Consider the following 21,826-nt stretch of genomic DNA (forward strand, 5'->3'; position numbering starts at 1 on the left):
CAACGCTTAGTACTAGCTAGTACTTGCTCGCTCTAGCTTGAGCGCCCAACACTCGTCACGGTTCCCGGTCTATCTTATCATAGCTGAGACCATCCTCCCTACCATCCGGAGTAACTCACCCGCAGGATGTCCCAGCGAGAGATGAAACGCGACTTGGACGGGATGACGGAGGAGAACGGGCGCCCCGCTAATCGACCGCACCTCCAGCGTTCTCGAGGACGGACCCTACGCGTATATTATCACTCACGATCCGCCTTACAGCTCTGATCTGATCTGCTATGTCTTGCGGTTGCCAGCCGAGCAGAAGTGTTCAACTTCTAAGGACCCTGCCCTCCGTCTCTTGGCGGTCATCAATCTAATCTCTGGTCTAATCGGCTCCGACTCAGGCACGCGTCGCACGGGGTCACCAGATCTGAACTTAGCCTGTACCTGGGGCAAGGCAAAGGGGGAAAGGAGGGTCATCTCATCTCATGTCAGCTATGACCGCCCCGGAAAAGCATAGCAGCGCTTCCTTTGCCCCTGAGCCGGGCATGAAGCGAACGAACGTGGGGAGCGGGATACAAGTACAGTCAGAGTGAGTCGTCTTTGCCCGCTCCTTCTTCCCCATTCATACCTCTCTCCTTCGCTCACACATAGCTCAGCCCACTATGCTCGCCTTCACGCTACCCGCCCTACTCCCTCTCCTAGTCCCCGTCTTGGCGCTCGCGGACTTGACTATCGCTACGGACCCCGCCCCGGCTGACCCCACCGACCTTTACAACGGCGACTTCATCGCTCCTGATCTGACCTTCCGCAAGGCCAACGCCCGAGACGACAGTCAAGCCACGTTCTCCGGCGCCCGCAGTACACTCTCGGTCTGCGGTGACTACAAGCCGAGCGACTTTGGACAGAGCTGCACTACCGCTGCTGATCCCGACGGTCCAGGTGGGACGTGCTGCACCGACTCGCCAGGTGGTCTTTTTGCGCGTAAGTCCTTCTCAACGTAGACAGTATCACCGCGAGCTAAGCTGATCCCCAGTCACCCAGTTCTGGGACGCCGATGAGACTTCGACCGGACCCAACAACTCTTGGACTATACACGGTCTCTGGCCCGACAAGTGAGTCTATTTTTTTACTGTTGGGGTCCGTGCTGACAATCAGATGCGACGCTACATGGGAGGAGTATTGCGGCCGAAACCTCACCACCATCCGCTCTATTCTCGTCGACAACGACCAGACTGATCTCTTGAGCTACATGGACATCTACTGGAAGAGCGACAGAAACGGTGACGACTACTTGTGGACACACGTAGGTCTCAACATCTTTCTGGGATGAGTGTGCACTGATACTCAGGAATGGAACAAGCACGGAACCTGCATCTCCTCGCTCAAAAAGGCCTGCTATACCGAGCCTCGCGAAAATGTATGTACTCTTTCTCTCCCTCGCCCCTCAGACTGAGCTGACCATAAGGCTGGGCTCGTCACATACTTCCAGCGCGCCGTCTCCACTTTCCAGTCTCTCCCTACATACGATTGGCTCGCTGCAGACGGCATCGTCCCCAAATTGAACGCCACCTATACCCGCGCCCAGATCCTCTCGGCGCTCACGAAGGCGTACGGCTTCACGCCCGTCATCAAATGCCGGTCCGGCGCGCTAAACGAGGTGTGGTACTATTACAACTCCAAGGGCGGGGTAGTCGATGGGTCTATGATCAAGACAGACGCTGTTGGTTACGCCGGTAACTGCAATCCGTGAGTCCTCTCTTATATTCCGATTTTTGTATATTCACGAGCTGATCATTCAGTACCGGCATCCGCTACATGCCGAAGTATACTGTCAGTCCCGGGCCTAGGCCTAATCCCCCAACCACCGACCCCACTGTCCCGGCGATCATCGGTGCTCCACTTTCCGCTGCTGGCATCCGAGGCTTTGTCTACCCGACCTACAGCAATGATACTCGGGAGAACCGAGCTTGTCTCGTGCGAACCGGCATGTACCCTTTCTACTCCCCCTGATCTCCCTCTCCCTTCGCGTCCTCCTCGTGCGATTCTGGAATCAGTACATCCTTGCATCACCTGCATCGGGCTAGCCTCTCTTCTCGTGCTTCAGCCAGTCCCCGTCATCATCCTCCGCCTTCTCCTAATCCGCCTTCTTTCCCTCACCCTTCTCTGCTTCCCCTTTCTCTCCCTTCCCCTTCTCTCCTTCCCCTTCTCGCTGTCCCCTTCTCCTCAGCCTGAGCTAATGGTCCAGGCGCCTGGTACAAGGGCACCTGCGCGGGCTACACTTCCGTCAAACCTCCTGCAGACTCCCCCGCCGGCTCCTTTCAACTCAAAACCAATGGCGGCCTCTGCGGTATCCTCGATACGGACAATCGCCTCAGCTGTGCTGATACCTTTACCGCCGATACCGCCGCCGTCTTCGAGTTCGATGACAAGGGGAAGATGAGCATCGCGGGCGGGGAGGCGTTTGGGAGTGCCAGGGTGCCCGGGACGGAGCAGGTGCCGGTCTTCTGGGGGTCAGCGCAGGCGGTGAAATTCTCTTTGGTCTATGCTCCGCAGTGAAGAATTATGCGAAATCGGTCTTAGGCTTTCTAATTTACATCGATACGGAGCGCTAGCTATTGACTTGGATTGTAGTCAGTAGGTTGGTTGGTCGGCAATGCATCGCAGACCTTCTTTATTATCTTCTCTACAAACCGTCTCAAATCAACTGCGGCAGTTGGCAAGGTGATGGGAAGGATGGTGCAAATGAAGGTGGACGTATGACTTCGCCGTGAATTGCGACTCTACCATTGTCAGCCTAGTGATATAGAAACTGCATTCCTCGTGCCGTAACATGTTTCAGGCTGGACGACCATGTGCGTTCGAGTTAGATCAATGACTTACCGATCATCTCACCGCCCACTTCGCCCGGGCCTCCTTCGGCACCAGCATACCCGGATACACACCCCGTACCGTCCGTCAGAATAAAGACGAACCTTGTCGAGTCAGCTGTATTCCTGTGCATCGAAGAGTAAAAGGTTCACTTTATTCGGGAGGAAACCCGTTCTGGACCCGCCACGCGGCACGCGCCACTAGCTTATTGGCGTCCACAACCGCGGACGCCAAAGCCTTCCCCGTGAAGGAACGATGCATCATCTTCTTGACATCTTCGTCGGTGAAGGACCTATCATACGCAGTGGATATACATGCGGTGCATATAGTTGCCCCTTGCGCAGCTAAGCCCGCATCCTGCAAAGATGTCAAGACTGCGCGCCTGTTCACTTGAACGGCCAGCTGAACCAAAGTTGGGTGTTTACCGAAGCTCTAGAGACTATAAGCATCGCGGACTTTCCATAGCCACGCAAACAGTGCTAATCCTCAGACGAGTACGACAGCGTTGTACACGTTGGACCTTAGTAATCGCGTCCCGTGTCAGAGGTACTCACCGCTTGCACGTCCAGCCGGAAGTTTACGTCCGAAGCGATGGTTCCGGGACCCCCTAACCTGAGCAGCTTGCCCTTGGGCAAAGAGTCGAGAAACGCCTCAACGTCTCTCCATTTGGCAACAGGATCCTGGATCGCCATCGCGAACGAAGGCTTTTGGTCGTATTTCTTTGTCATTTTGTTCTCTCGGTAAGGATTGTGTGTCGTGGTGACTAGACAATAGCGGTGGTGTCTATGGCTTCAAGAGATCTGTGTGCTGTTGACTCTGCTGTGACGCCTCGCCTTATATCTCTGTGCCAAAAGTCCGGGATACGCGATCATTTATGTGCAGCCTCACCAGCCTCCTGTTTCATTCTGCTGGGAGCCTTCCTCCGCGAGGTTCACATAAATGCAGGCACTGGTGCGGGAAGGCCAGCCGCTCTGGATGCGACAATGGCGAGACATGGACGAAGGTGTACGTACGGCGGCGCACTCAATGATTGAGTTCCGCACCGGAACAGACGGCATGAGCTGGCCTATCATTCTGAACGGCAAGCTAGATATTGTTCAACAACGTGTTTGAGGTATATCTCGGAGTCTACTTCGGTAGGCTTCTACGTTGTCGTGCTGCTGGCAGGCAGGCTGGTCATGGCGCATGTATCAAACAATGGACGATGTCTGCGAAGCCTCAATGAGACCGGCATGTCCGACACTCGCCAATCCAGCACCGGTACCCAAGCGTAGCGCATGGGATCCTCTGTCGCCCGTCCTGACTGCACTAGCCCTCACGCGAGGGGGCTGGGGTAAGTGTACCTCGCTTATGCTGTGCACCAAGGTGCCTCAATTCGAAACATAATGCACAGTCGACGTCATTCTCGCCACCGATCCCAATGATGACATCGGCATGTTTGTCCTGGGACTGCAGGTGGCGGGGCGGTCCCCAGCGGTACGGCCCGCCTCCTTTCGTGACGGGTAAAGCATCCATACTGCTTAATAACTGGTCACTGTACATGCATCTCGACCCATTTCCGCCTACATTCGCCAACCCTTGACAACAACCTCATCAACCGCCCCTTCAATCGCCTCATCAACCGCATCCATGTCCTTCACCCGTGGCCTCGTTTGGTCCTCCGGCGCGCCTGGATGGGCCGCCGAGCCAGACTTGCTCTCAATTGAAAGTATCGCTCGCGCGCATCTCAATGTGCCGCATGATGAGAAGTGCATAGTCACTTTCTCAATTGCGGGTGCGCGTAATAAGGTCTACAAGGTAGAGACAGCAGGGAGAGCATGTATCATGCGAGTAGCCCTTCCTCTCGACCCGGAGAAAGTCGCATGCGAAGTAGCGAGCATGGACTGCGTAAGGCAAGAGGTACGTCCCCCGCTGGACTCGGACTCGAAGCTCATGATTTAGACCACAATCCCAGTCCCCGCCGTTATAGCCTATGACACGACAAGCAACAGCATCCTGGGGTTTCCCTGGATTCTGATGGAGCTGGCACCGGGCCAGTCATTGCGAGGAGTGTGGCGGCATATGAGTATCGAAAGGAAGAGGCAAATCGTGTCTCAGTAGGTCAAATGCCTTCAGATGTGTTATTAGCTGATCGTTAAGGATCGCCGACATCCAGATTCAGCTCTCAGGCATGAGATTTCGGGGTATCGGCGGACTATCCATATCGGCCGGGGGAGACTTCGCCATTGGCCGGCTGATGGACGGCGGATACGCCACGTACGGCGGCGACACGGACGCAACACTCGGTCCTCACCTCAATTCGACAGAATGGCTCCGGAGCCGACTGGCCGCCCTCTACCTCAATCTCGATCAGACTCCTGATGCCCTTCCGGACGATCTGCCAGAGAGCGAGAGGCAGCGGGTCATGTCAGAGCTGAGCGATGCCCGCATACAAGCCGATGCCATCTCCACCTTCCTCCCGGGTTGCTACTCCACATCTTCCTCCGAAATCACCACCCTCTACCACAACGACCTTCACCCCGGCAATATATTCGTCGACGAGTCCGACCGCATCACAGCTGTGCTGGACTGGGAGTTTCTGGGCGTCGTTCCAGACTGGATGGCCAGCAGTCTACCCAAGCTCTTGCGCTCCAGGAAGAGACAGCTGGAGCCGCGTCAATCTTTTTACGGGGACCCGGAGGACTACCTGGATGAGGAAGAAGTGCGGGACTGCCGAGGGATCAGTGTGTGTTACTGGATGGATTTGGAGGAGTATGAGGCGACGCTTCTGCGGCCTTTCTACCTGGAGGAGCTGGAGCGACTATCCCCTGGTGCCCGTGAGCGACACGAAGCGACCAAATTTCATCGGCTACTGGAGGACCAGATAGGGCGTCTGGAGATCGGACGCCCTGTATGCTATCTGCCAGACCTCCTGGCTGCGTACAAGGGAGATGGGAGGGTTCCGGTTCACGAGACACTGGAATGGCCTTTTCTCGACGAGGACCGTCGGGTTGATTACGTGGAATCTGACGAGTGAGTCCCATCTATATGTGCCAGAGTCATAGCTGATCTCGGCAGGGAGGCGGTCGACGAGCATGTCGATGACAGAAGCGACTGCAATACTACGGCCGCGGCGGCGCTTTCTGCAGAGGACAACGGTCTTGTCATCAGCGAAGCGACGGGAGCAGAGGCAGAAGAGGGACAGGGGATGGAGCCGGATGTGGCCGAGAGCCAACGAGACGAGGCTGGAGGACCGACTGGCGGGAGGGAGGAGGCAACTGTGGGAGTCAGGCTGGGACCGCTTGCATCGGTCAGATCGTTTTTCAATTTTTACTTTTATCTTAGTGATTAGATCACTTTAGGGCATACTTAGCATTGCCAGGGATGTATATCGCTGTGAATTCAATGCTCGACCGTCTCTCCAAGACGACACCTTCGTCCTGCTCAAGCGCGAGGGGGCTGGCTTTAACTCTACTCCTCATTCCTCGTCGATGCCGTAAAGCGTTTCAGCCTGTCCGTGCGCTCGATCTCGAAAGCCTCCCTTCAGCGCTCAGTGGGTGGACGGGTGCATCTGATTAATATGTTCTCTCCGGCATGATCATGCTCCTCAGTGGAGTTTGGCGCGGGGGATGCAGCCTGGTCCCATCTGCAGGTAGTCGGCATGCGGCTCGTTTGCCTTTCTCGACCCACTCACTATCGGCAACTCCCGCCCGATCCGATTTAGATCGATATCTTACCTCTGGTCTCACTACCCACTTTGCCCGATCCGCTTCGATACCGGCTCCGCTATGCTCGTACAGCCAGTATCTCCGGAATGCAAACAAAGTTCTCGAGGAGACCTTGCTTTCGGAGGCATACCCCGCTGCGGCTCGTCGAGCGGATACGATGGAGCCGGACTCGACCTTACAGGCGCGCGGGGACGGGCTCGTGCTTGTCGTGCATGCGTGTCTGTCAGTGACAGGGGTGGATTATACAGTCTGCTCGGGCCTCGTAGTCCAGACAGGAGGAGATGGCGAAAGAATGGTGGTCACTTGTGCGCACACACTAGAGGAGGTGAGCTCGGATCTATCATCGCGTCTTGGTTGCTTCTAGGCAGGCGAAGCTGACTTGTCAGATCGAATGTCGTCACCCATCGCTGCTCAAGCAGACCTTCGTGGTCTCGTCCTCCGTCCCACACCGCTCTCTACCAGACGCGCTTAGCCCGACGATACTACATGTCCAATCAATTCCCACGTCCCTCCCACGCGCCGACCTCCTCGTCCTCCGCCTACCCACCTCGACTCACCCACTGCGATCACTCCCCGTCAGCCCCTACCCTATCTATCGAGACCAAGACGTTCTCGTCCACTTCTTCGGCTCGCCTGATCCACCGCTCCCGAGACTCTGGCGGGCAGAGCAGGGCCGCGAGCTGTCGACACCAGGGAAGGCGGGAGAGCGAGAGCAGAGCCCGGCGAGACCCTGGCCACAAGGCATGGGGTGGAAGCGATGGGTTAGGGGGAGGATGCTCGGCTACAGAGGAGATCTATGGGAAGAGGCCGAGGTGAGTTGTACTTCGCTCCTGCCTGTTGGGAGCACAATCAGCTGACATCCTAGCCCGGGACGGCAGACTCTTTAACCTACATACTCACATCCCCTCTACCTTCGCCCGGCTCATCCGGTGGTCCTATCGTTGACGCACAGTCTGGCGCGGTGGTGGGTGTGATAAGCGGGACGAGGATGGATAACCGGATAGAGGGGGAGAGGGGATGGGGCGCGTCCGCTGAGAACATATTCGAGGTGAGCTCTCCGACTATAGTGACGATTTGGCTACCGCTTGGACTGCCGGTGTGATTGAGAGGAGGAGTGGAGCGAGCTGACCCGTTTAGCTATTCTCACTGCCCGACTTCGTGCCCGCTTCGAAGCGCAAGCCGACTTGAGCCGATAGGCGGTTGGTTTTCACCCGTCCGGTCTCATCAAGCCATATCCGAGCCCCTAGATCAGCGATCTCACTGCTACCCCTTAACCTGGCGGAGGCAAGCCTACATCAAGCCGTTCACGGCATCGCGGACTCAACAATTCTCGGGGACTTACAACGGCCGAGGTCGACACCATAAATCCCAGGTCAACACCAAGATTTGCAGATGGAGAAGCTAGTATTGACGCCCATGTCAGGGGACCGGGGGAAGCGGGGAGCAAATCAGACTGCAGCTGAAGACAGCTCACGATAGCGGAGTTCAGGCGATGCATTGCTTTTTGATTTACCTATGCAACTTTTGACTTTGTTCTGAACGATAACAACTCGGGACACCCCATCTCTGGGGCGCAGACAACACTTACAGCCGACCGAGAGACATCCTGGGAGGATAGACTGAAAGATGGCGCGCGACAAGGTGAATGACCGATAGATGAGGAAAACGGTAGATCGTCGGCATCCCTCCCCTCTCCCCCTCTCCTCGCTCTCCCATCCCTTCTTTCTTCACCTACACCCCTCCCGCCCCCGCCCCCGCCCCCCTCAACCACCCCACGTACACCTTCAGGAACTGCACCTGCTCAAAGCTCTCAATCGCCTTAAGACCCCTCCTTGAGCGGATCATGGCGATAGCGCGTTCCACAATGGACATGACGATCTGATGTTCGAGCTCTGCGGCTGCTTTCGTTGATTGGGCCGGTACTGCCGGAACAGGTGTGGCCGTGATGAGAGAAGAGGAGGTGGATACGGCGGTAGGAGGGGCGGTACCAGCAATGGCGCCGTAATTCCGCTGAGAGAAGAACGGGATCATGGATTTGCCCGATGACGAAGAGGTCGATACCGCCATGGGTGCTGAGGCTGGTGCGGGCGCGGCCGAGAGAGAAGCGAGCTGAGCCGTTTGACGCTTGGCCGTTTCTTCCTCGAGAACCAAGCTGGGGTGGGGCTGGACAAAGCCCATCTTGATGGCCCAAGCACAGGCTGTGACGCCCGCTCGACCGACTCCGCCTGGTGGGTGTCAACGTGGTTTCGGATGGTGCGATTGATCCCCTCGCTTCCCTCTTCCCGTCTTAAGATACTCCTCCACTCGATGCTCACCACTCAGAAACCGACTCGACCGAAAGAGAAAGAGACTGACCTCGGCAGTGAACGAGCACATTGACGCCCTTCAGCGTATATCCCGAACAGATCCTCGACACCTGGGTATCAAAGAGCGCGAGCGAAGAAGGCGTAAAGCCATCGGGCATAGGTAGACTGAGAATGTGTCAGCGAAGTGGTCACCCGATAATGTGTCGCCGCAGACAGTCTACCGAGCAAACGACGAGCGAATGTTCGGTTCGGCCGGCCCGAGGCGGTATGAGACCAGAAGGATGATTTACCGGACAACATCCAATCCGAGTTCGTTGGCTACATCGCGATATGTCTCCCAGGGCGTACCCAAGAGTAAAAGTTCGGCGTCATCCAGACAGCTGATGATCAGCGCGGCTCTTATCCGCTGCCTTCGTTCCACATCGGTCTCATCTCCCTCAACGTCTTCCCATATTCCGACTTCCCGCTTTGTCCGACCACTGCTAACCTCTGCTTCGGGATTAGGCAAGAGACATACCAGACGAGACAGCCCACTCCCTCCGCTTTGATCCTCCCCAGATCCGTCTTTAAATCCCGACAGACCGGTCCTCTACCCTTGACAGGTCCGCCCATCCTCAGCCTTTTCCCCGGACAACTGCTCAACAGCAGATTACCCAACTTTGGTTTCTCCCCCTTGAACCCCTTCTTGCTCGACACGCTATTCGAAGTGCCCCCCCAAAAAGAAGAGCCGACCGGCGAGGGTACGACCGTCCCTTGACCAGCGGGCCCTTCCGCCTGACCATGCGCCTGCGAAAGCAGTAGAGCCGGAACATCGATCCCGGACTTGAGCTGGACGGTTTTGCCCGGCGGAGGAGGAATCATATGATCCCGCAGGATCTCGAGCATCTCGGTAGGGAAGAAGGGGGAGATGATAATGGGGTGGGTATCGCTCGTCTTGACAACGTGGCCAAAGACTTCCGCTACACCTGTCGATGCTGGTGTTGACGAGGATGAGGATAGGGCGACGGCGGAGGAAGAGGAGGCAGAGGATGGTGGTGGTGGCACGATGACACCAGAAGAGACCGCTTCAGAGACAACGGCCGCCTCGTCCACTTTTCGGCGCTTCTCCTCTTCGTATGACGCTCCGGGAGGGCGGATATGGGCCGAGAGAGGGCGTTTGGAGCCGCACGATTGAGCCCGAGCAGGTCTGGTGATTGCCTTCTCGGCCCGCTCGAGAAGGGCGGACGTGGCGAGGGAGGTGGATGGTGAGGACTCATCCGTGGGAAGAAGGGAAACGACCGAGGGATTGAGCGAGATGGAGGTCTCGGTATCCGTATCAATCTCCATCCGTTCCCCATCTGCCGTTCCCGCCGTAGTCGTCCGACTGAGAATCATACTCTGCGCCAAGCGATTCAACTCGCTCAGACTCCGCGCCGACTTTAGACATTCAGGCATGGGCGGTAGCAAGAGGCTGACTAAGCTGGCACCGGACGTGTAGCCCAGCAGTGGTGAGCCCATGGCCGCTCGCAGTTCCTGCGCCACTTCGACGGACGCTGTGGGCGAGGGAGGGGCGGAATTGTAGATACTCTCCGAGTCTTCCGAATCGGTCGTGCTTGTTGATAAGCGGGAGTGAGACCGAGAGTGGGAGGAGGGGTAGAAAAGACCGGAGGAAACGAGGAGATCCGCCTCGAGCTGGGATTGCCGGACCATCACTTCTTGGACGTGCGTTGGGTTTCCGTACGATTGGGGTTCGTAGTAGTGTTTCGCGCCTGAGTGTCAGCTTCGTGGGAGTGTCAGGTAGGGTCAGACGTACCGTTCGGTCCCCACTTGCTCGTGTTGTACCCTGACTGCGGCCACTGGCTGCACAGTCTCGCGCATTCCGTCAGAAGGAGATGCTGCCCTTCCGCCCATTCCCTCTTCTTCTTCTTGACAGCTTCCTCATCCAGCCCTATAAGCCAGTCCGCCGGAATTGGCAGAGCCCGCGCCTGGGGACTAAAGACACCTTCTCCTTCTTTGGCCTCTCGGGCACACACCTCCCACACCACCGGCACTGGCACTTCGATCGGTGCGAGTGGTAGAAGGGCCTTCTTCCGCTTATCTGCAGAGACAGACCACGACGGGAACGTCGGGAGGACAGCCTTGACCTTCCCGAGGCCGAAATGGGGGACCCAGGATCGGGTGGCGGAAGTTGTGGGGACATTGGCGGGGGTAGAGGGGATGACGGCGACGCGCGGGATATCGTCTGACGCGTCCCGGCTAAAGTCATCCAGGTCATCAGGGTATTGTTGGAGGGAGAAGGAGGAGGAGGCGTCTGTGCCGGCGGGTGTATTGAGCGAGGTGGAGGGACCGGAGATGATGGAGTGGGAAGAACCGTATGAGTCGGACCCGGGTGGCGAGGGCGACGGTGAAGCCGAGCCTGACGCAGATCCGGTATCTGACGGCGTGGCGCTGCCCGGTCGCTCCATCTCTCCGTCCACTTCCATTCCCTCGTCCAAGGAGACAGACGCGGACGCCTGTTTCCGCGCCTTCAATCCTCCCAGAGAAGGGGGAAGATGCTTTATCCGCCTCCCTGCCCGCTTCTCCGGGCTGTGCTGGTGTGGCTGGCTCCTGAAGTGGGAATGCGCAGCGGCACTCGCAGTTCCAGGAGGAGCATTGTGGCGGAGCGTAGGGGTGGATGTGCGCTGAGGGAAGTACGCCGCGGGAGGGGTCGCGCTGGTTGAGCGGGACATGGTGTCGGATGGGAGAGGGGAGGATGGCGAAGAAGTGCGGTAGGTCGGTATGGCTATGATGAGGATGATCTACCGGTTCATTCGCCCCTGAAGAAAGCAGAATAGGCAGATGTGGCCTTGGTCGGGTGGGTGGCGAAAGATGGAGGAGGTGAGGGGGATTCGCCACTCTGCTCAAACAGCAAAACGGGGCTTCCTTTGAGATGGCGTATGGAGATGGCGGTGTGGGAGTGGAGACGAGGTGAAAGGATTGAGTATGGCGTTCAGGGGAGACGAGTACGACTCGACGTTGGTGTAAACGAGATGGTGTCCGAGTCAGAGATAGGGGTAGATAGTTTCCGGAAGATCGAGGGTACCGATAGATGGAGTCAAGTTGATGTTAGGCGCTGTTTTAGATGAAGCCCTTGGACGTTGTCGGCACCGAAGCTAGGAGCTGGGATGGCGAGGGACGACGAGGGTGACCAGTGACCGAGTAGTAAGGTGGATAGAGGTAGACCTACGACCGCGCGAGACGGAGCTCGGCGGGCGAGAGAAGGAGGGACGCCATGCAGGCGGAAGTGGCCATGTAGACCATGGTGATGGACCGATACGTAGGGCGTGAAGAGATAGGGGTGACCAGAGACCGAGGTCGCGTTATCTGATTAACAGATAAGTTACCGTGCAGAGTACCGCCTGGCCGGAGCCGTCGTTTCCGCCGCCTTTTGCGCTTTGCCTTTTGGCTGAGTATTTTGGAGATGAGGAGCTGGGGATGAGCAAGTGTACGAGAGATCAAGAAGACATGATGAGGTTTGATAGGGATGGAGATGTGGTAGAAGATGTACATACGGTGGCGGGTGTAGAGTATTTACGGACCAGAGCGAGATTCGCCACCCGACGAGTTTGCGGAATTGACCTGACTAAATAGGCAGCTGTGAGCACGCAAGCACGCGATGCGGTGGCAGCGCTTTCCCGGGTGAGACAGGGGTGTCTCTGAGCAAGTGGCGGTGTGGTGGAGATGGATTTGCCACTTGGTTGTTACAGAGTGGTCTTACTCGTAGATGGAGCTAGGGAGTCGAAGCGAGTGGAGTGGAGTCGTGCAGGCGAGCGTGTGGGGTAACGCAAGAAGGCCTAGGGAAAAACGCCTCTACCCCACAAAGGCTCGGAGCGGCACTTGCCGCTGTTGCTATAACTCGAAAGCTTATTAGGGTATGGTTCCGCTATTGATAAGAAAGCCCACTCTCGGTAAGGAAAGTGTATTGAGACTCTATCCTTATTCCGTCCACCCACTTAATAAAGCAGGAAGATCCCGTGCGTCTGGCCCCTAAACGCCGATTTTTATCGCCGATCAGCCGTTCCCCTAGACTTCAAGATACGACCACCCATATCGTCTATCAGCCTATATACACCGTAGACTTGCCGGTACTGGAACAGACGTCTTGGTGAGCTCCACTGTCGCCATTGTCGTGAGCGTAGCTAATCCTAGCAGATAGCTTAACGCATCGAGACCTTTTTATCCAAGTTTGCAAGACACCAAAGCCCTCAACCACCCACTCACCACCCACCCACCACAAATCTTTCGCAAAGATGTCCACCAACGACAACAAGCTGCCCGCGGCGCTCCAGGCGTCCGAGGAGGACATTCAGCTCCTTCTCTCGGCTCAGTGCCACCTCGGTACCAAGAACTGCGACAAGACGATGGAGCCGTATGTCTGGAAGAGGAGGGCTGACGGTGAGTTTGGGAGCAAGGCGCGGGGAAAAGGTTCACTGCAGAGCAATGGGAGCAGAGGGAGGATGACATTGGGATGGGCTGGGGCTGGGAGGGAGGGGAGAAGCAGGGCGGATAGGAAGAGAATTGCTGTCCGAGGAGGAATTGGAAGGAGGAGGCGCAACGGACGGCATCAGGCGCAGGCGGGGCATGCCTTCGGATACCGCATCCCTGCACAACCGCAAGACCTCAGCTGATTCCAGGTATCCACGTCATCAACATTGGCAAGACCTGGGAGAAGATTGTCCTTGCTGCCCGTATCCTTGCGACCATCGACAACCCCAACGATGTCGCCGTCATCTCGGCCCGCCCTTACGGTCACCGTGCTGTGCTCAAGTACGCCGGCTTCACTGGTGCTCAGGCCATCGCTGGTCGGTTCACCCCCGGTAACTTCACCAACTACATCACCAAGAGCTTCAAGGAGCCCCGGGTCATCATTGTGACCGACCCCCGGGTCGACCACCAGGCTATCAGGGAGGCTGCCTACGTCAACATCCCGTGAGTTGAGCTGCAGTCTGGACGTCGACGAACGAGGGCGTGGGAGGTCTTGAGTGGGCGGAAAGGGGACAGCTTCTGCGCAACGCTTTTTTCGACATGTGCTGTAAGAAACTTGGGCGTATGCTGACCCACAGCGTCATCGCCTTCTGCGACACCGACGCTTCCCTCAAGTTCGTCGACGTTGCCATCCCCACCAACAACAAGTCCCGCCACTCTATCGGTCTCATGTGGTACCTCCTCTGCCGAGAGGTCCTCCGTCTCCGCGGCTCCATCCCCCGCGGACCCACCGGTCCTTCCGGCTGGGACGTCCTCCCGGACTTGTTCTTCTACCGTGACCCGGAAGAGATCGAGAAGGAGGCTGCCGACAAGGCCGCTGCCATTGCCGCTGCCGAGGGTGGTGATGCCGAGGGAGCCGCTTCTGCCGCTGCCGCTGCCGTCTCCACCGAGTGGGACGCCGGAAACACCGCCGACCAGGTCTTCAACGCCCAGCCTACTGGTGCTGGTACGTTCTTTTTACTGCATCCGAAAGGCTCTTGCTGATAGAGTAGCCGATGACTGGTCCGCTGAGCCCACCAACGCCGACTGGGCCGCCGAGCCCACCGCTGCCCCCGCTCAGGATGCCCAGGGCGGTTGGTAATCAATCAAAAACTAGATGGAAAGGGGAGGAGATGCGGTCGTTCTCTTTGATTCGCGCTTCTCGTTGTCTCGGCGTAGCGGATGGGAAGGGGCGATGGAGGGGGATGGGCGTAGATCTTTCTTTTTCTGCATGAATAGGGGTTCGATTCGGTCTTGTCGGAGGCTTCGTTCAGGACCGTCAAGATGTCGATCCTGCCATGTCTCCGAGACGATTCGCCTGCATCAAAGCGCCTTGACTCGAGTGAGATTTAGCCAAGCCTTCGGATGAATTGCCGTCGGAAATTAGTCGAAGTGGAGGTCGCTCCGCTCCAGACTTCCTTATCTCTGCGAGTTTTGCTGCGAGTCGGAATGATCACTCACATCGACTCTCCCTCTGAATCAACTACAGATCCTGGACTCTACATCTCAGTAAACCCTGGTCATCTGGGACCATCGACATGGGCCAGCAGAAGTACGACGCGGCCATACTCGGAGCGGGCGGTATGTCTTTCCACTCGATTTATCGGCCTGCCTGTCGCGCCAGGTATTACCTGCCCCTCCCGAATGAAGTTGACACGCAGTGATCGGCCTCTCTATCGCACTCAATCTACATCAACGCGGTCTCCGGGTCGCGATCGTAGCTCGGGACCTCCCTGAAGATATAGCCAGCACGGCATTCGCCAGTCCTTGGGCTGTAAGTCTTGCCCGCCTGATACGTCATGAAGCTGATGATAAGGGCTGCAACTGGTATCCCTTTGACAATACCGGAGACACCCCATCCTCCGCACGCGAGACAATCACATTCCCATATCTCGACAAGCTCTCCACGGCGCATCCGGAGCTGTGCGAGCGGATACCGTTTTACTCGGTCTGGGACCATGCCAAGCCACCAGGGGAGGACGAGGTCTGGTTCAGGGATATCGTTGGCAGTGTGAGTACATGTGAATGTCTCTGTCGGATGACAAGACAGGAAGTACGTTCAGGCTGATAGACAGTACGAGCGCGTCACGACCAATATCCCCGGAAACAAGGCGCACGGCCGGCGTTGGACATCCTTCATCCTGCATGCGCCTCGATATATCGCCCATCTCGCCTCGGAACTTCGACAAGCAGGCGTACCTATCATCCGACATTCACTTTCGAGTCTTGACGAGGCATACACGTACTCCGACCTGGTCATCAATGCTCTGGGACTAGGGGCAAAGTGGCTCCCTGGCGTACAGGACGATAAGGTCTACGCAGCAAGGGGCCAGACTATACTCGTGAAGGCGGAGAAGTGGAAAAAGGTGTGCGTCATGCATGTGGAAGGTTTCAATCCTGCTCCTGGACGTAAGTCTTCCACTCCACTTCAGGAAGTAGAGCTGACACCGTATCGTAGAGAAACTGCCTGATCCAGCATACATCATCCCACGTCCCGGACCAGACCACCACTTCATCCTCGGCGGGACATACCTCTCCGGCAATCACGATATCTCTCCCGACCCAGCCACAGCAGAGCGGATCCTTAGGGAATGTAAGGCGTTGATGGGTGATACGGATGGGAGCGGGCAGGGTGTGGAGATTGTGAGCCATAATGTCGGTTTGAGGCCTGCTAGGGAGGGCGGCGCCCGGATAGAGCTTGAACGGAAGGTAGTCAAGGGCATCAAAGTGGGAGTTGTGCATGCTTATGGGTTTGGGTCGGCGGGGTATCAGCAGAGCTGGGGTACGGCGGAGGAGGTGGCGGGGTTGGTAGATCGGTATCTGGGCAAGGAGCGGGCTGCGCTCTGAGCGAGCGGTCAGTAGATCTTGCGTGTATCTAGAATATGGACGCAGTTAGCGACTTTGTATGTCTCTCTCGGGGAGACCTTCGAGCCTGGTGGTATCCTTTACTCTTTGAGCTCTGCGGTATGCGCCCTAGCAGAGTGGGGAGAAAGTGGGGGACCGTTACCGGCAACTCGGGCAGACCCGCCGGCCGAGATGATCGCACGTCATCGGGTCACCTGGAGCTTGGAGGTGATGTGTCAGCTATTTCGAAAGCGAGCAGTATATAAACCACTTAGTAATCCATCTTGCTCATCCACTTTACATGACTCTTATACGCAGAGCACTTACCACAGCCCTTCGCATACCTCCCAACTCCCGCCTTCACGTTGCCCTGATCGCTAATACTATCCGCACCATGTCGTCCTCCGGTTTCCCATCTGCCAAACTCCCCGAGTCCCTCGCTTCACTCTCCCCTGCCGCCCAGCCCAAACTCCACCTCTACACCGCCCCCACGCCTAACGGCTTCAAGGTCTCCATCATCCTTGAGGAACTCCTGCTCGCCTACCCGGACGCCAAGGAGATCCAGTACGACTTTTACCAGCTGTCATTTGACAATAACGATCAGAAGAGCGAGCAGTACCTGAAAATCAACCCGAATGGGCGCATTCCGGGATTGGTGGATGATAACCATGGTGGACACAATGTGTTCGAGACGGCTAGTATCATGATCTGGCTCGTTGAGGTGAGTCCAGTCTACAAACAGGGGAGGGCAGGGGACCGGCGCTGATAGGCAGAACTACGACAAGGAGAACAAGTTCTGGTTTAGCGACCCGCTTCTCAAGTCCAAGGCGAACAGCTGGGTGTGTATCGGGTCTCTGCCCGACCAGTCATAGGACACAAGCTTACCTTCCAGCTCTTCTTCATCCATGGTGGTCTCAACGCGATGCAAGGCCAGGCGAACCACTTCTAGTGAGTATGGTCTCACCTCACAGCGCCATGCCCAAGCGTCTTCCTACCCAGCGTGGATGCTGATCCTACAGCCGATACGCACCCGAGAAGATTCCGTACGCCATCAAGCGATACCAAGACGAGACCCGCCGGATCTACTCTGTGCTCGAGGACGGCCTCAAACTCGGCAAGGGCGAGTGGCTCGTTGGCGACAAGTACAGTATCGTCGATATTTCCGGTATGTCTGTCTTCCATCCTTACCTTGTCTCCCTCAGCCCAATATATTGGGAGGGATGCAGTCGGTAAATGGATTCAGGCTGATGGCTCAGCTTTCGGCTGGGTTCGTAGCCACGCCTGGGCCGGCGTCGAGGACATCTCGGCCTACCCCAAGCTCTCGGCATGGCTCGACCGCATCGCCGAGCGTAAGGGCGCATACAACGGCCTCGGCGTGCCGGTCAGGCCCAAAGCGAAGATGACCAAGGAGGAGGAAGAGGAGCAGGCAAAGGCGGCTAGTAAGTGGGTCATGAAGGGCCAGGAGCAGAAGTGAGCAATGAGCGACGAGGGAGAGTTGGTAATATAAGCTTGTAAGCCTGTCGATGAGATATACAGAAGTGGCAACTATCGTTACTGATCCAGCTTCCGATTACTGTCATCCGCTGACGAGGACACGGCTCACGGTGCACTAATAATCCTAAAGCTCTGGCGCGTTTTTGTGAAATGCTCGAAAGGATGGCATCGACAAAACATGGACAATTGGTCTCACAAGCCCCTGCGTCGCTCCCCTGAGAACATCAACAGATGACACTGCAGTATCAAAGGATGGCACGGCGCTGTCGGACGATGAATCTGCCTTTCTGGACAACTCCTTGTCCCACAAGTTCTCTACCGTTTGTATACTTCACCCACTTCCTCTTTCGACCGAATCTCACTCAACATTCCCAGCATGACGGTCGACCTTACAGATGATCTGCTATATGGGAACTGCTGCCTACCCGTTTCCACTCACAAGCCTGACCAGATCGTGGATGGCGATACCTACACCTTTGCCTCTCACATCATCCAGGCTCTATACGATCCGACGGGTAAGAGACTCCGCGATATTGACACAGCAGCCAAGGAGCTCAGTGAAGTCCACAAGACCGACGAGCTCGACATGAAGTCCGAAGTGTGCAGGACTTTGTGGCAGCTTCGCGAGCAGTCGCGGTCCGACAAAGATCTCTTGCACACACTGACCGGCCTGTTTGTCCGCGAGATACCGTGAGTCCTCATTGACCGCAAGGCACATTGTCTCTTACCACATTGCCGGTGATGAAGTGCAGCTAAGCGGACAGTGACCCGAAAATCCCGGCCGGGACTTCCCGGACGGATTCGAGATGGTGCCTGTATCGCTCATCCGTCCGAGATGCTGTGGGACAAGCGAAGAAGGTCGCTGAGAAGTGCTAAGGATCATCAAGGCACAAAGGGAGAAAGAAGAGCTCAGGCTGGCTGCTTCGGAAGTGACGAAAGAGGAGGGGCTCTCGACGGGCGTCCAGGGCCGCACATGGAGGGCAAAGGGACACAGCGTCGGGAGCTCCCTATGCTCTACCATGATGTGAGACTGATGCATACCATACGTGAACGGCAGCTAGGCAGGCGGATACACGTGCTCTGCGTCCCGCATTGACCCTGATGGCTACGATCTGCTCACTGCCTCACAGCGCTACTTGCAATCTCCTTGATCGCCATCGCTGACTTCGCGAAATCTGCTCCTTTCAAGTAGCTCTGACGCGTATGAGCTACCCCTGAGCAGTACAGATGACCTAGCACGGCACTCCCTAGATGACCTGACTTGATGTGATCTGTGGCACTCATCCCTTGTGCGGACGTTTGGCTCTTACACGTGCAGCCTACCCCTGACAGCGTGAAAGGATCTGGGCTGAGGGCGACCCAAGAGAGCCTGGATCAAGGCACTCGCGGTGGGTCCAAACGCCTCTTCTCAACCTTTCCCCTCTTTCTCTTTCATACTTCTATCTTCTAACCTCCGACCACACTCATCACATTTCATATCCCTTGCCGCCAGTACTTGCCAATTGCCAACCACAGCTCATCATGAGCGAACTTGATGCTTCCTCGCCGGCAGTCCACTCGACTGCTGCACGCCCAATCCCCATCCCGATCACCCTGCCCAGGTCGTCCACGATGGCAGCCTCGCCGGATGGTTCGCACACGTTATCTAAGCGATGGAGGATCGGGCTCCAGATGGTACTGGCCGTCCAGCAGCCGCCCAGCGCCTCAGGGACCTCACTCTTCCCCCCAGGACGCGCATGAGGCGAGACGGCAACATGTCGAAATCGGATGTCCTCACGGCGATGATCGCCGAGGCCGACCACGATCTCACTCTCTACGACTCGGAGAGTGAGATGGCGACAGAAGCCATTGACGCATCATCAAAGCTGCTGCGTGACACCCAGGGGTGAGTGTCTCCGTACTCGCGTCTACCGCAGGCCTTCCGTGCTAAGCGTATGCAGTGACCGAGCGACCGCCATTGCGGAACAATTCACTGCACGTTGCATGCGAGGCTACGATCGCACTGCAGGTGACACCGACAGCCGCTGCAGTGATACCAGAGTCTCCCGCACGGGCACCGATGTGCTACACATCGGCGGTTCCCCGGTCCTCAGCAATGACCCGGCGTCGAGCTCTGTCGCCGCAGCCGTGATCAAGCCCGAAACGAAGGACGAGACACAGACTGCCCAGACAGCTGATTCCGAGCCTGAGGCTGGGCACGGCGCACCCAAGGCGGACGACGATGATGCAGGAAGTGAGACTGGCACTGTCTCTTCGGGCACCGTGTGCGCGGCTACGGAAGGCGACAATCTCGAAGACTTCGAGCTGGTCCCCAGTGCAGAAGAATTCGAATTTGCGCGCGGGGCCGATACCGAGGACGACGACGATTACAAATTTTCGAGAGATTCACAAGCTGTCGAGAAGTGATGTTTCATGGTTGTGCCGTTTTTCATGTATGCTGTTCGCTTTGTTGAGACGGGTAATCCATCAGTGAGGTGATTGCCTGGGTTGAAAGTGATTGAGTCCCGAGCGTCAGTACTCACCAGCTGGAAAAGATTCGATTACAGAGTCAAGGCAATCCGGCGGGCGTGCAGTTGCGTTGGAGTTACAGCCTTCGAGAGGCAAATTTGCTTAGATTGCCACATGGCGAATTGCCACTTACCACACACGATTGATCATTGATCTAACTCAAGATAAGCCAGTCAATCCATACTGTAATCAGCCGATAGAACAAGTCCTTCATATGCCAGTTAGCACCAGTCAGCACAAATGAAGCGACGTCCGCTTGCCCGTCAGCTCGGGTGATTGAAGATCAATAATACAGCCAAAGCCAAGAAGCGCAGGATCGGTTCAGCCATACACCATTGCTTGTCGCATACAATCTAGACTCTTTGAATCGCCGCGTCATATTTGCCCCGATTCCCATCATGCGAACTGCTCAGGGTCAGCTCTGTGTGTTTGCCAGCTATGTTCAGGTGCCTTTGACTCACCGTTGACAGATAGCTCTCAGCCACGATACGTGCCCTCGCATTCAAGCTCAACTTCATCTCTGAAATCTCCTTATCCACATCCTCCATAAATTGGATGATAAAGTCCACCAGCTTGTGTTTGAGCATAGACTCTGCGTGGAAGTTGGTAATCAGGAAAGAGATGTCGTATCCCTATACGATCAGCTGAGGTCTACGTAGGACATAGATCCTCGTCTCAGCTGATACAGATCCCCTCCATCCAACTCCGCATTCCGCTCGGCCGACCTAGACTCACCGCTATAGGCTTCCTCCTAAGAATAACAAAACCCTCCGCCCGCATCATCATAAACCTCGTAAACTTCTTGCAGAGAATCTTCTCAATCTCGTCTGCCTGCTTGATGGCTATACTGAGCCGGATAGAGTTGACCGATGGTTCGATCAGGACCCGCTCGGATTCGTTTCGCGAGACGGTGAGGGGGTGGAGGAGGACTTCGGGGGATGCACTGCGGAGTCAGCTGGAGTTTAGAATAGCATTATGTTCACAGCCCGATGGACGACAAAGCACGCATTACGACGACATTGAGGCCGGAGATCACCCATCCCGGCGGCTCGTCTCATCATCTGCTGCCTCTGCTTCCAATGGCTTGCTCCCCTCGCACCGGCCCAAATGCTGGTGATGAGACTTACGCAGCTTCTATCTCTGGCTTATTGTGCCGTTCGACCACCTGAGAAGAGAAGTTCTCGAGCGTGAGGGCGGCGGTAAGCGTTGCTCGGACAGCATTGAGATATGGTCTGAGGGTGTTGGACTGGCGCATTAGCTGCTTTTCCTCGCGCACTCGTTCCAGCTGGAGCATAGACCCCGATCCATGTGGTCGTTCAAGGACTCACCATGGTGCTCTACTCTACTCTTATTGGTATAGTCGAATAGATAGCAGATAGCAAGGCATACACAGCTGAGGTGGTGGTCGACGGTGGTGAGCGAGAGTGGCCCCGGAACCATCACGTCATGACGCACCGGTCTCCCATTTACTTCCGCCGCCACACTCGGGCTCGAACTGATGTCCGCCACCGATTATCATACGTAATCTGAAAAAGTTGAGCGCGACTTTGATTTCTGCACGTTCCGCAAGCTTCCACTCTCCTCCATCTATCCATCTACCCATACACTACACACCCACCCCCCCTCTATATA

The 21,826-nt window shown here is 56.5% G+C and overlaps 8 protein-coding genes across 8 annotated transcripts; 6 read left to right on the forward strand and 2 right to left on the reverse strand.

Moving 5' to 3' along the window:
• Window positions 1–647: 647 nt before the first annotated feature.
• On the forward strand, window positions 648–2,541 carry MKK02DRAFT_28884 (ribonuclease Trv; the record flags this gene model as incomplete). Its single annotated transcript, XM_053087660.1, has 7 exons — window positions 648–966; window positions 1,019–1,097; window positions 1,141–1,288; window positions 1,334–1,402; window positions 1,451–1,731; window positions 1,785–1,954; window positions 2,231–2,541. The coding sequence occupies 7 exons, from the start codon at window positions 648–650 to the stop codon at window positions 2,539–2,541; spliced, it is 1,377 nt and encodes a 458-aa protein (XP_052943999.1).
• A 1,941-nt stretch (window positions 2,542–4,482) lies between these two features.
• Window positions 4,483–7,748, forward strand: MKK02DRAFT_28886 (uncharacterized protein; the record flags this gene model as incomplete). The annotated part of the gene is made up of 9 exons (XM_053087661.1): window positions 4,483–4,752; window positions 4,839–4,949; window positions 5,009–5,865; window positions 5,911–6,150; window positions 6,195–6,385; window positions 6,449–6,885; window positions 6,947–7,372; window positions 7,426–7,608; window positions 7,698–7,748. 9 exons carry the CDS (start codon window positions 4,483–4,485, stop codon window positions 7,746–7,748), a joined length of 2,766 nt encoding a protein of 921 aa, XP_052944000.1.
• Window positions 7,749–8,291: 543 nt separating this feature from the next.
• Window positions 8,292–10,758, reverse strand: MKK02DRAFT_17453 (uncharacterized protein; the record flags this gene model as incomplete). The annotated part of the gene is made up of 7 exons (XM_053085789.1): window positions 8,292–8,482; window positions 8,684–8,785; window positions 8,916–9,031; window positions 9,157–9,246; window positions 9,384–10,229; window positions 10,284–10,614; window positions 10,659–10,758. Coding segments are annotated over 7 exons (1,776 nt in total), but the record flags the coding sequence as incomplete, so codon positions are not given.
• A 2,376-nt stretch (window positions 10,759–13,134) lies between these two features.
• MKK02DRAFT_17541 (putative 40S ribosomal protein S0) lies at window positions 13,135–14,450 on the forward strand (the record flags this gene model as incomplete). Its single annotated transcript, XM_053085805.1, has 4 exons — window positions 13,135–13,279; window positions 13,519–13,813; window positions 13,948–14,315; window positions 14,362–14,450. 4 exons carry the CDS (start codon window positions 13,135–13,137, stop codon window positions 14,448–14,450), a joined length of 897 nt encoding a protein of 298 aa, XP_052944002.1.
• Window positions 14,451–14,886: 436 nt separating this feature from the next.
• On the forward strand, window positions 14,887–16,195 carry MKK02DRAFT_34767 (uncharacterized protein; the record flags this gene model as incomplete). The annotated part of the gene is made up of 5 exons (XM_053089012.1): window positions 14,887–14,929; window positions 15,010–15,122; window positions 15,165–15,359; window positions 15,424–15,757; window positions 15,807–16,195. 5 exons carry the CDS (start codon window positions 14,887–14,889, stop codon window positions 16,193–16,195), a joined length of 1,074 nt encoding a protein of 357 aa, XP_052944003.1.
• A 391-nt stretch (window positions 16,196–16,586) lies between these two features.
• On the forward strand, window positions 16,587–17,666 carry MKK02DRAFT_38899 (putative glutathione S-transferase; the record flags this gene model as incomplete). Its single annotated transcript, XM_053090339.1, has 5 exons — window positions 16,587–16,913; window positions 16,966–17,031; window positions 17,085–17,140; window positions 17,212–17,357; window positions 17,449–17,666. 5 exons carry the CDS (start codon window positions 16,587–16,589, stop codon window positions 17,664–17,666), a joined length of 813 nt encoding a protein of 270 aa, XP_052944004.1.
• Window positions 17,667–18,062: 396 nt separating this feature from the next.
• MKK02DRAFT_28890 (uncharacterized protein) lies at window positions 18,063–20,092 on the forward strand (the record flags this gene model as incomplete). The annotated part of the gene is made up of 6 exons (XM_053087662.1): window positions 18,063–18,376; window positions 18,399–18,424; window positions 18,451–18,710; window positions 19,005–19,074; window positions 19,376–19,571; window positions 19,708–20,092. 6 exons carry the CDS (start codon window positions 18,063–18,065, stop codon window positions 20,090–20,092), a joined length of 1,251 nt encoding a protein of 416 aa, XP_052944005.1.
• Window positions 20,093–20,590: 498 nt separating this feature from the next.
• Window positions 20,591–21,488, reverse strand: MKK02DRAFT_38902 (uncharacterized protein; the record flags this gene model as incomplete). Its single annotated transcript, XM_053090340.1, has 4 exons — window positions 20,591–20,599; window positions 20,656–20,826; window positions 20,930–21,137; window positions 21,322–21,488. The coding sequence occupies 4 exons, from the start codon at window positions 21,486–21,488 to the stop codon at window positions 20,591–20,593; spliced, it is 555 nt and encodes a 184-aa protein (XP_052944006.1).
• Between the last annotated feature and the right edge of the window lie 338 nt (window positions 21,489–21,826).

The sequence above is a fragment of the Dioszegia hungarica genome, assembly GCF_025882075.1.
Source record: "Dioszegia hungarica strain PDD-24b-2 chromosome Unknown MKK02contig_16, whole genome shotgun sequence".
Lineage (NCBI taxonomy): Eukaryota > Fungi > Basidiomycota > Tremellomycetes > Tremellales > Bulleribasidiaceae > Dioszegia > Dioszegia hungarica.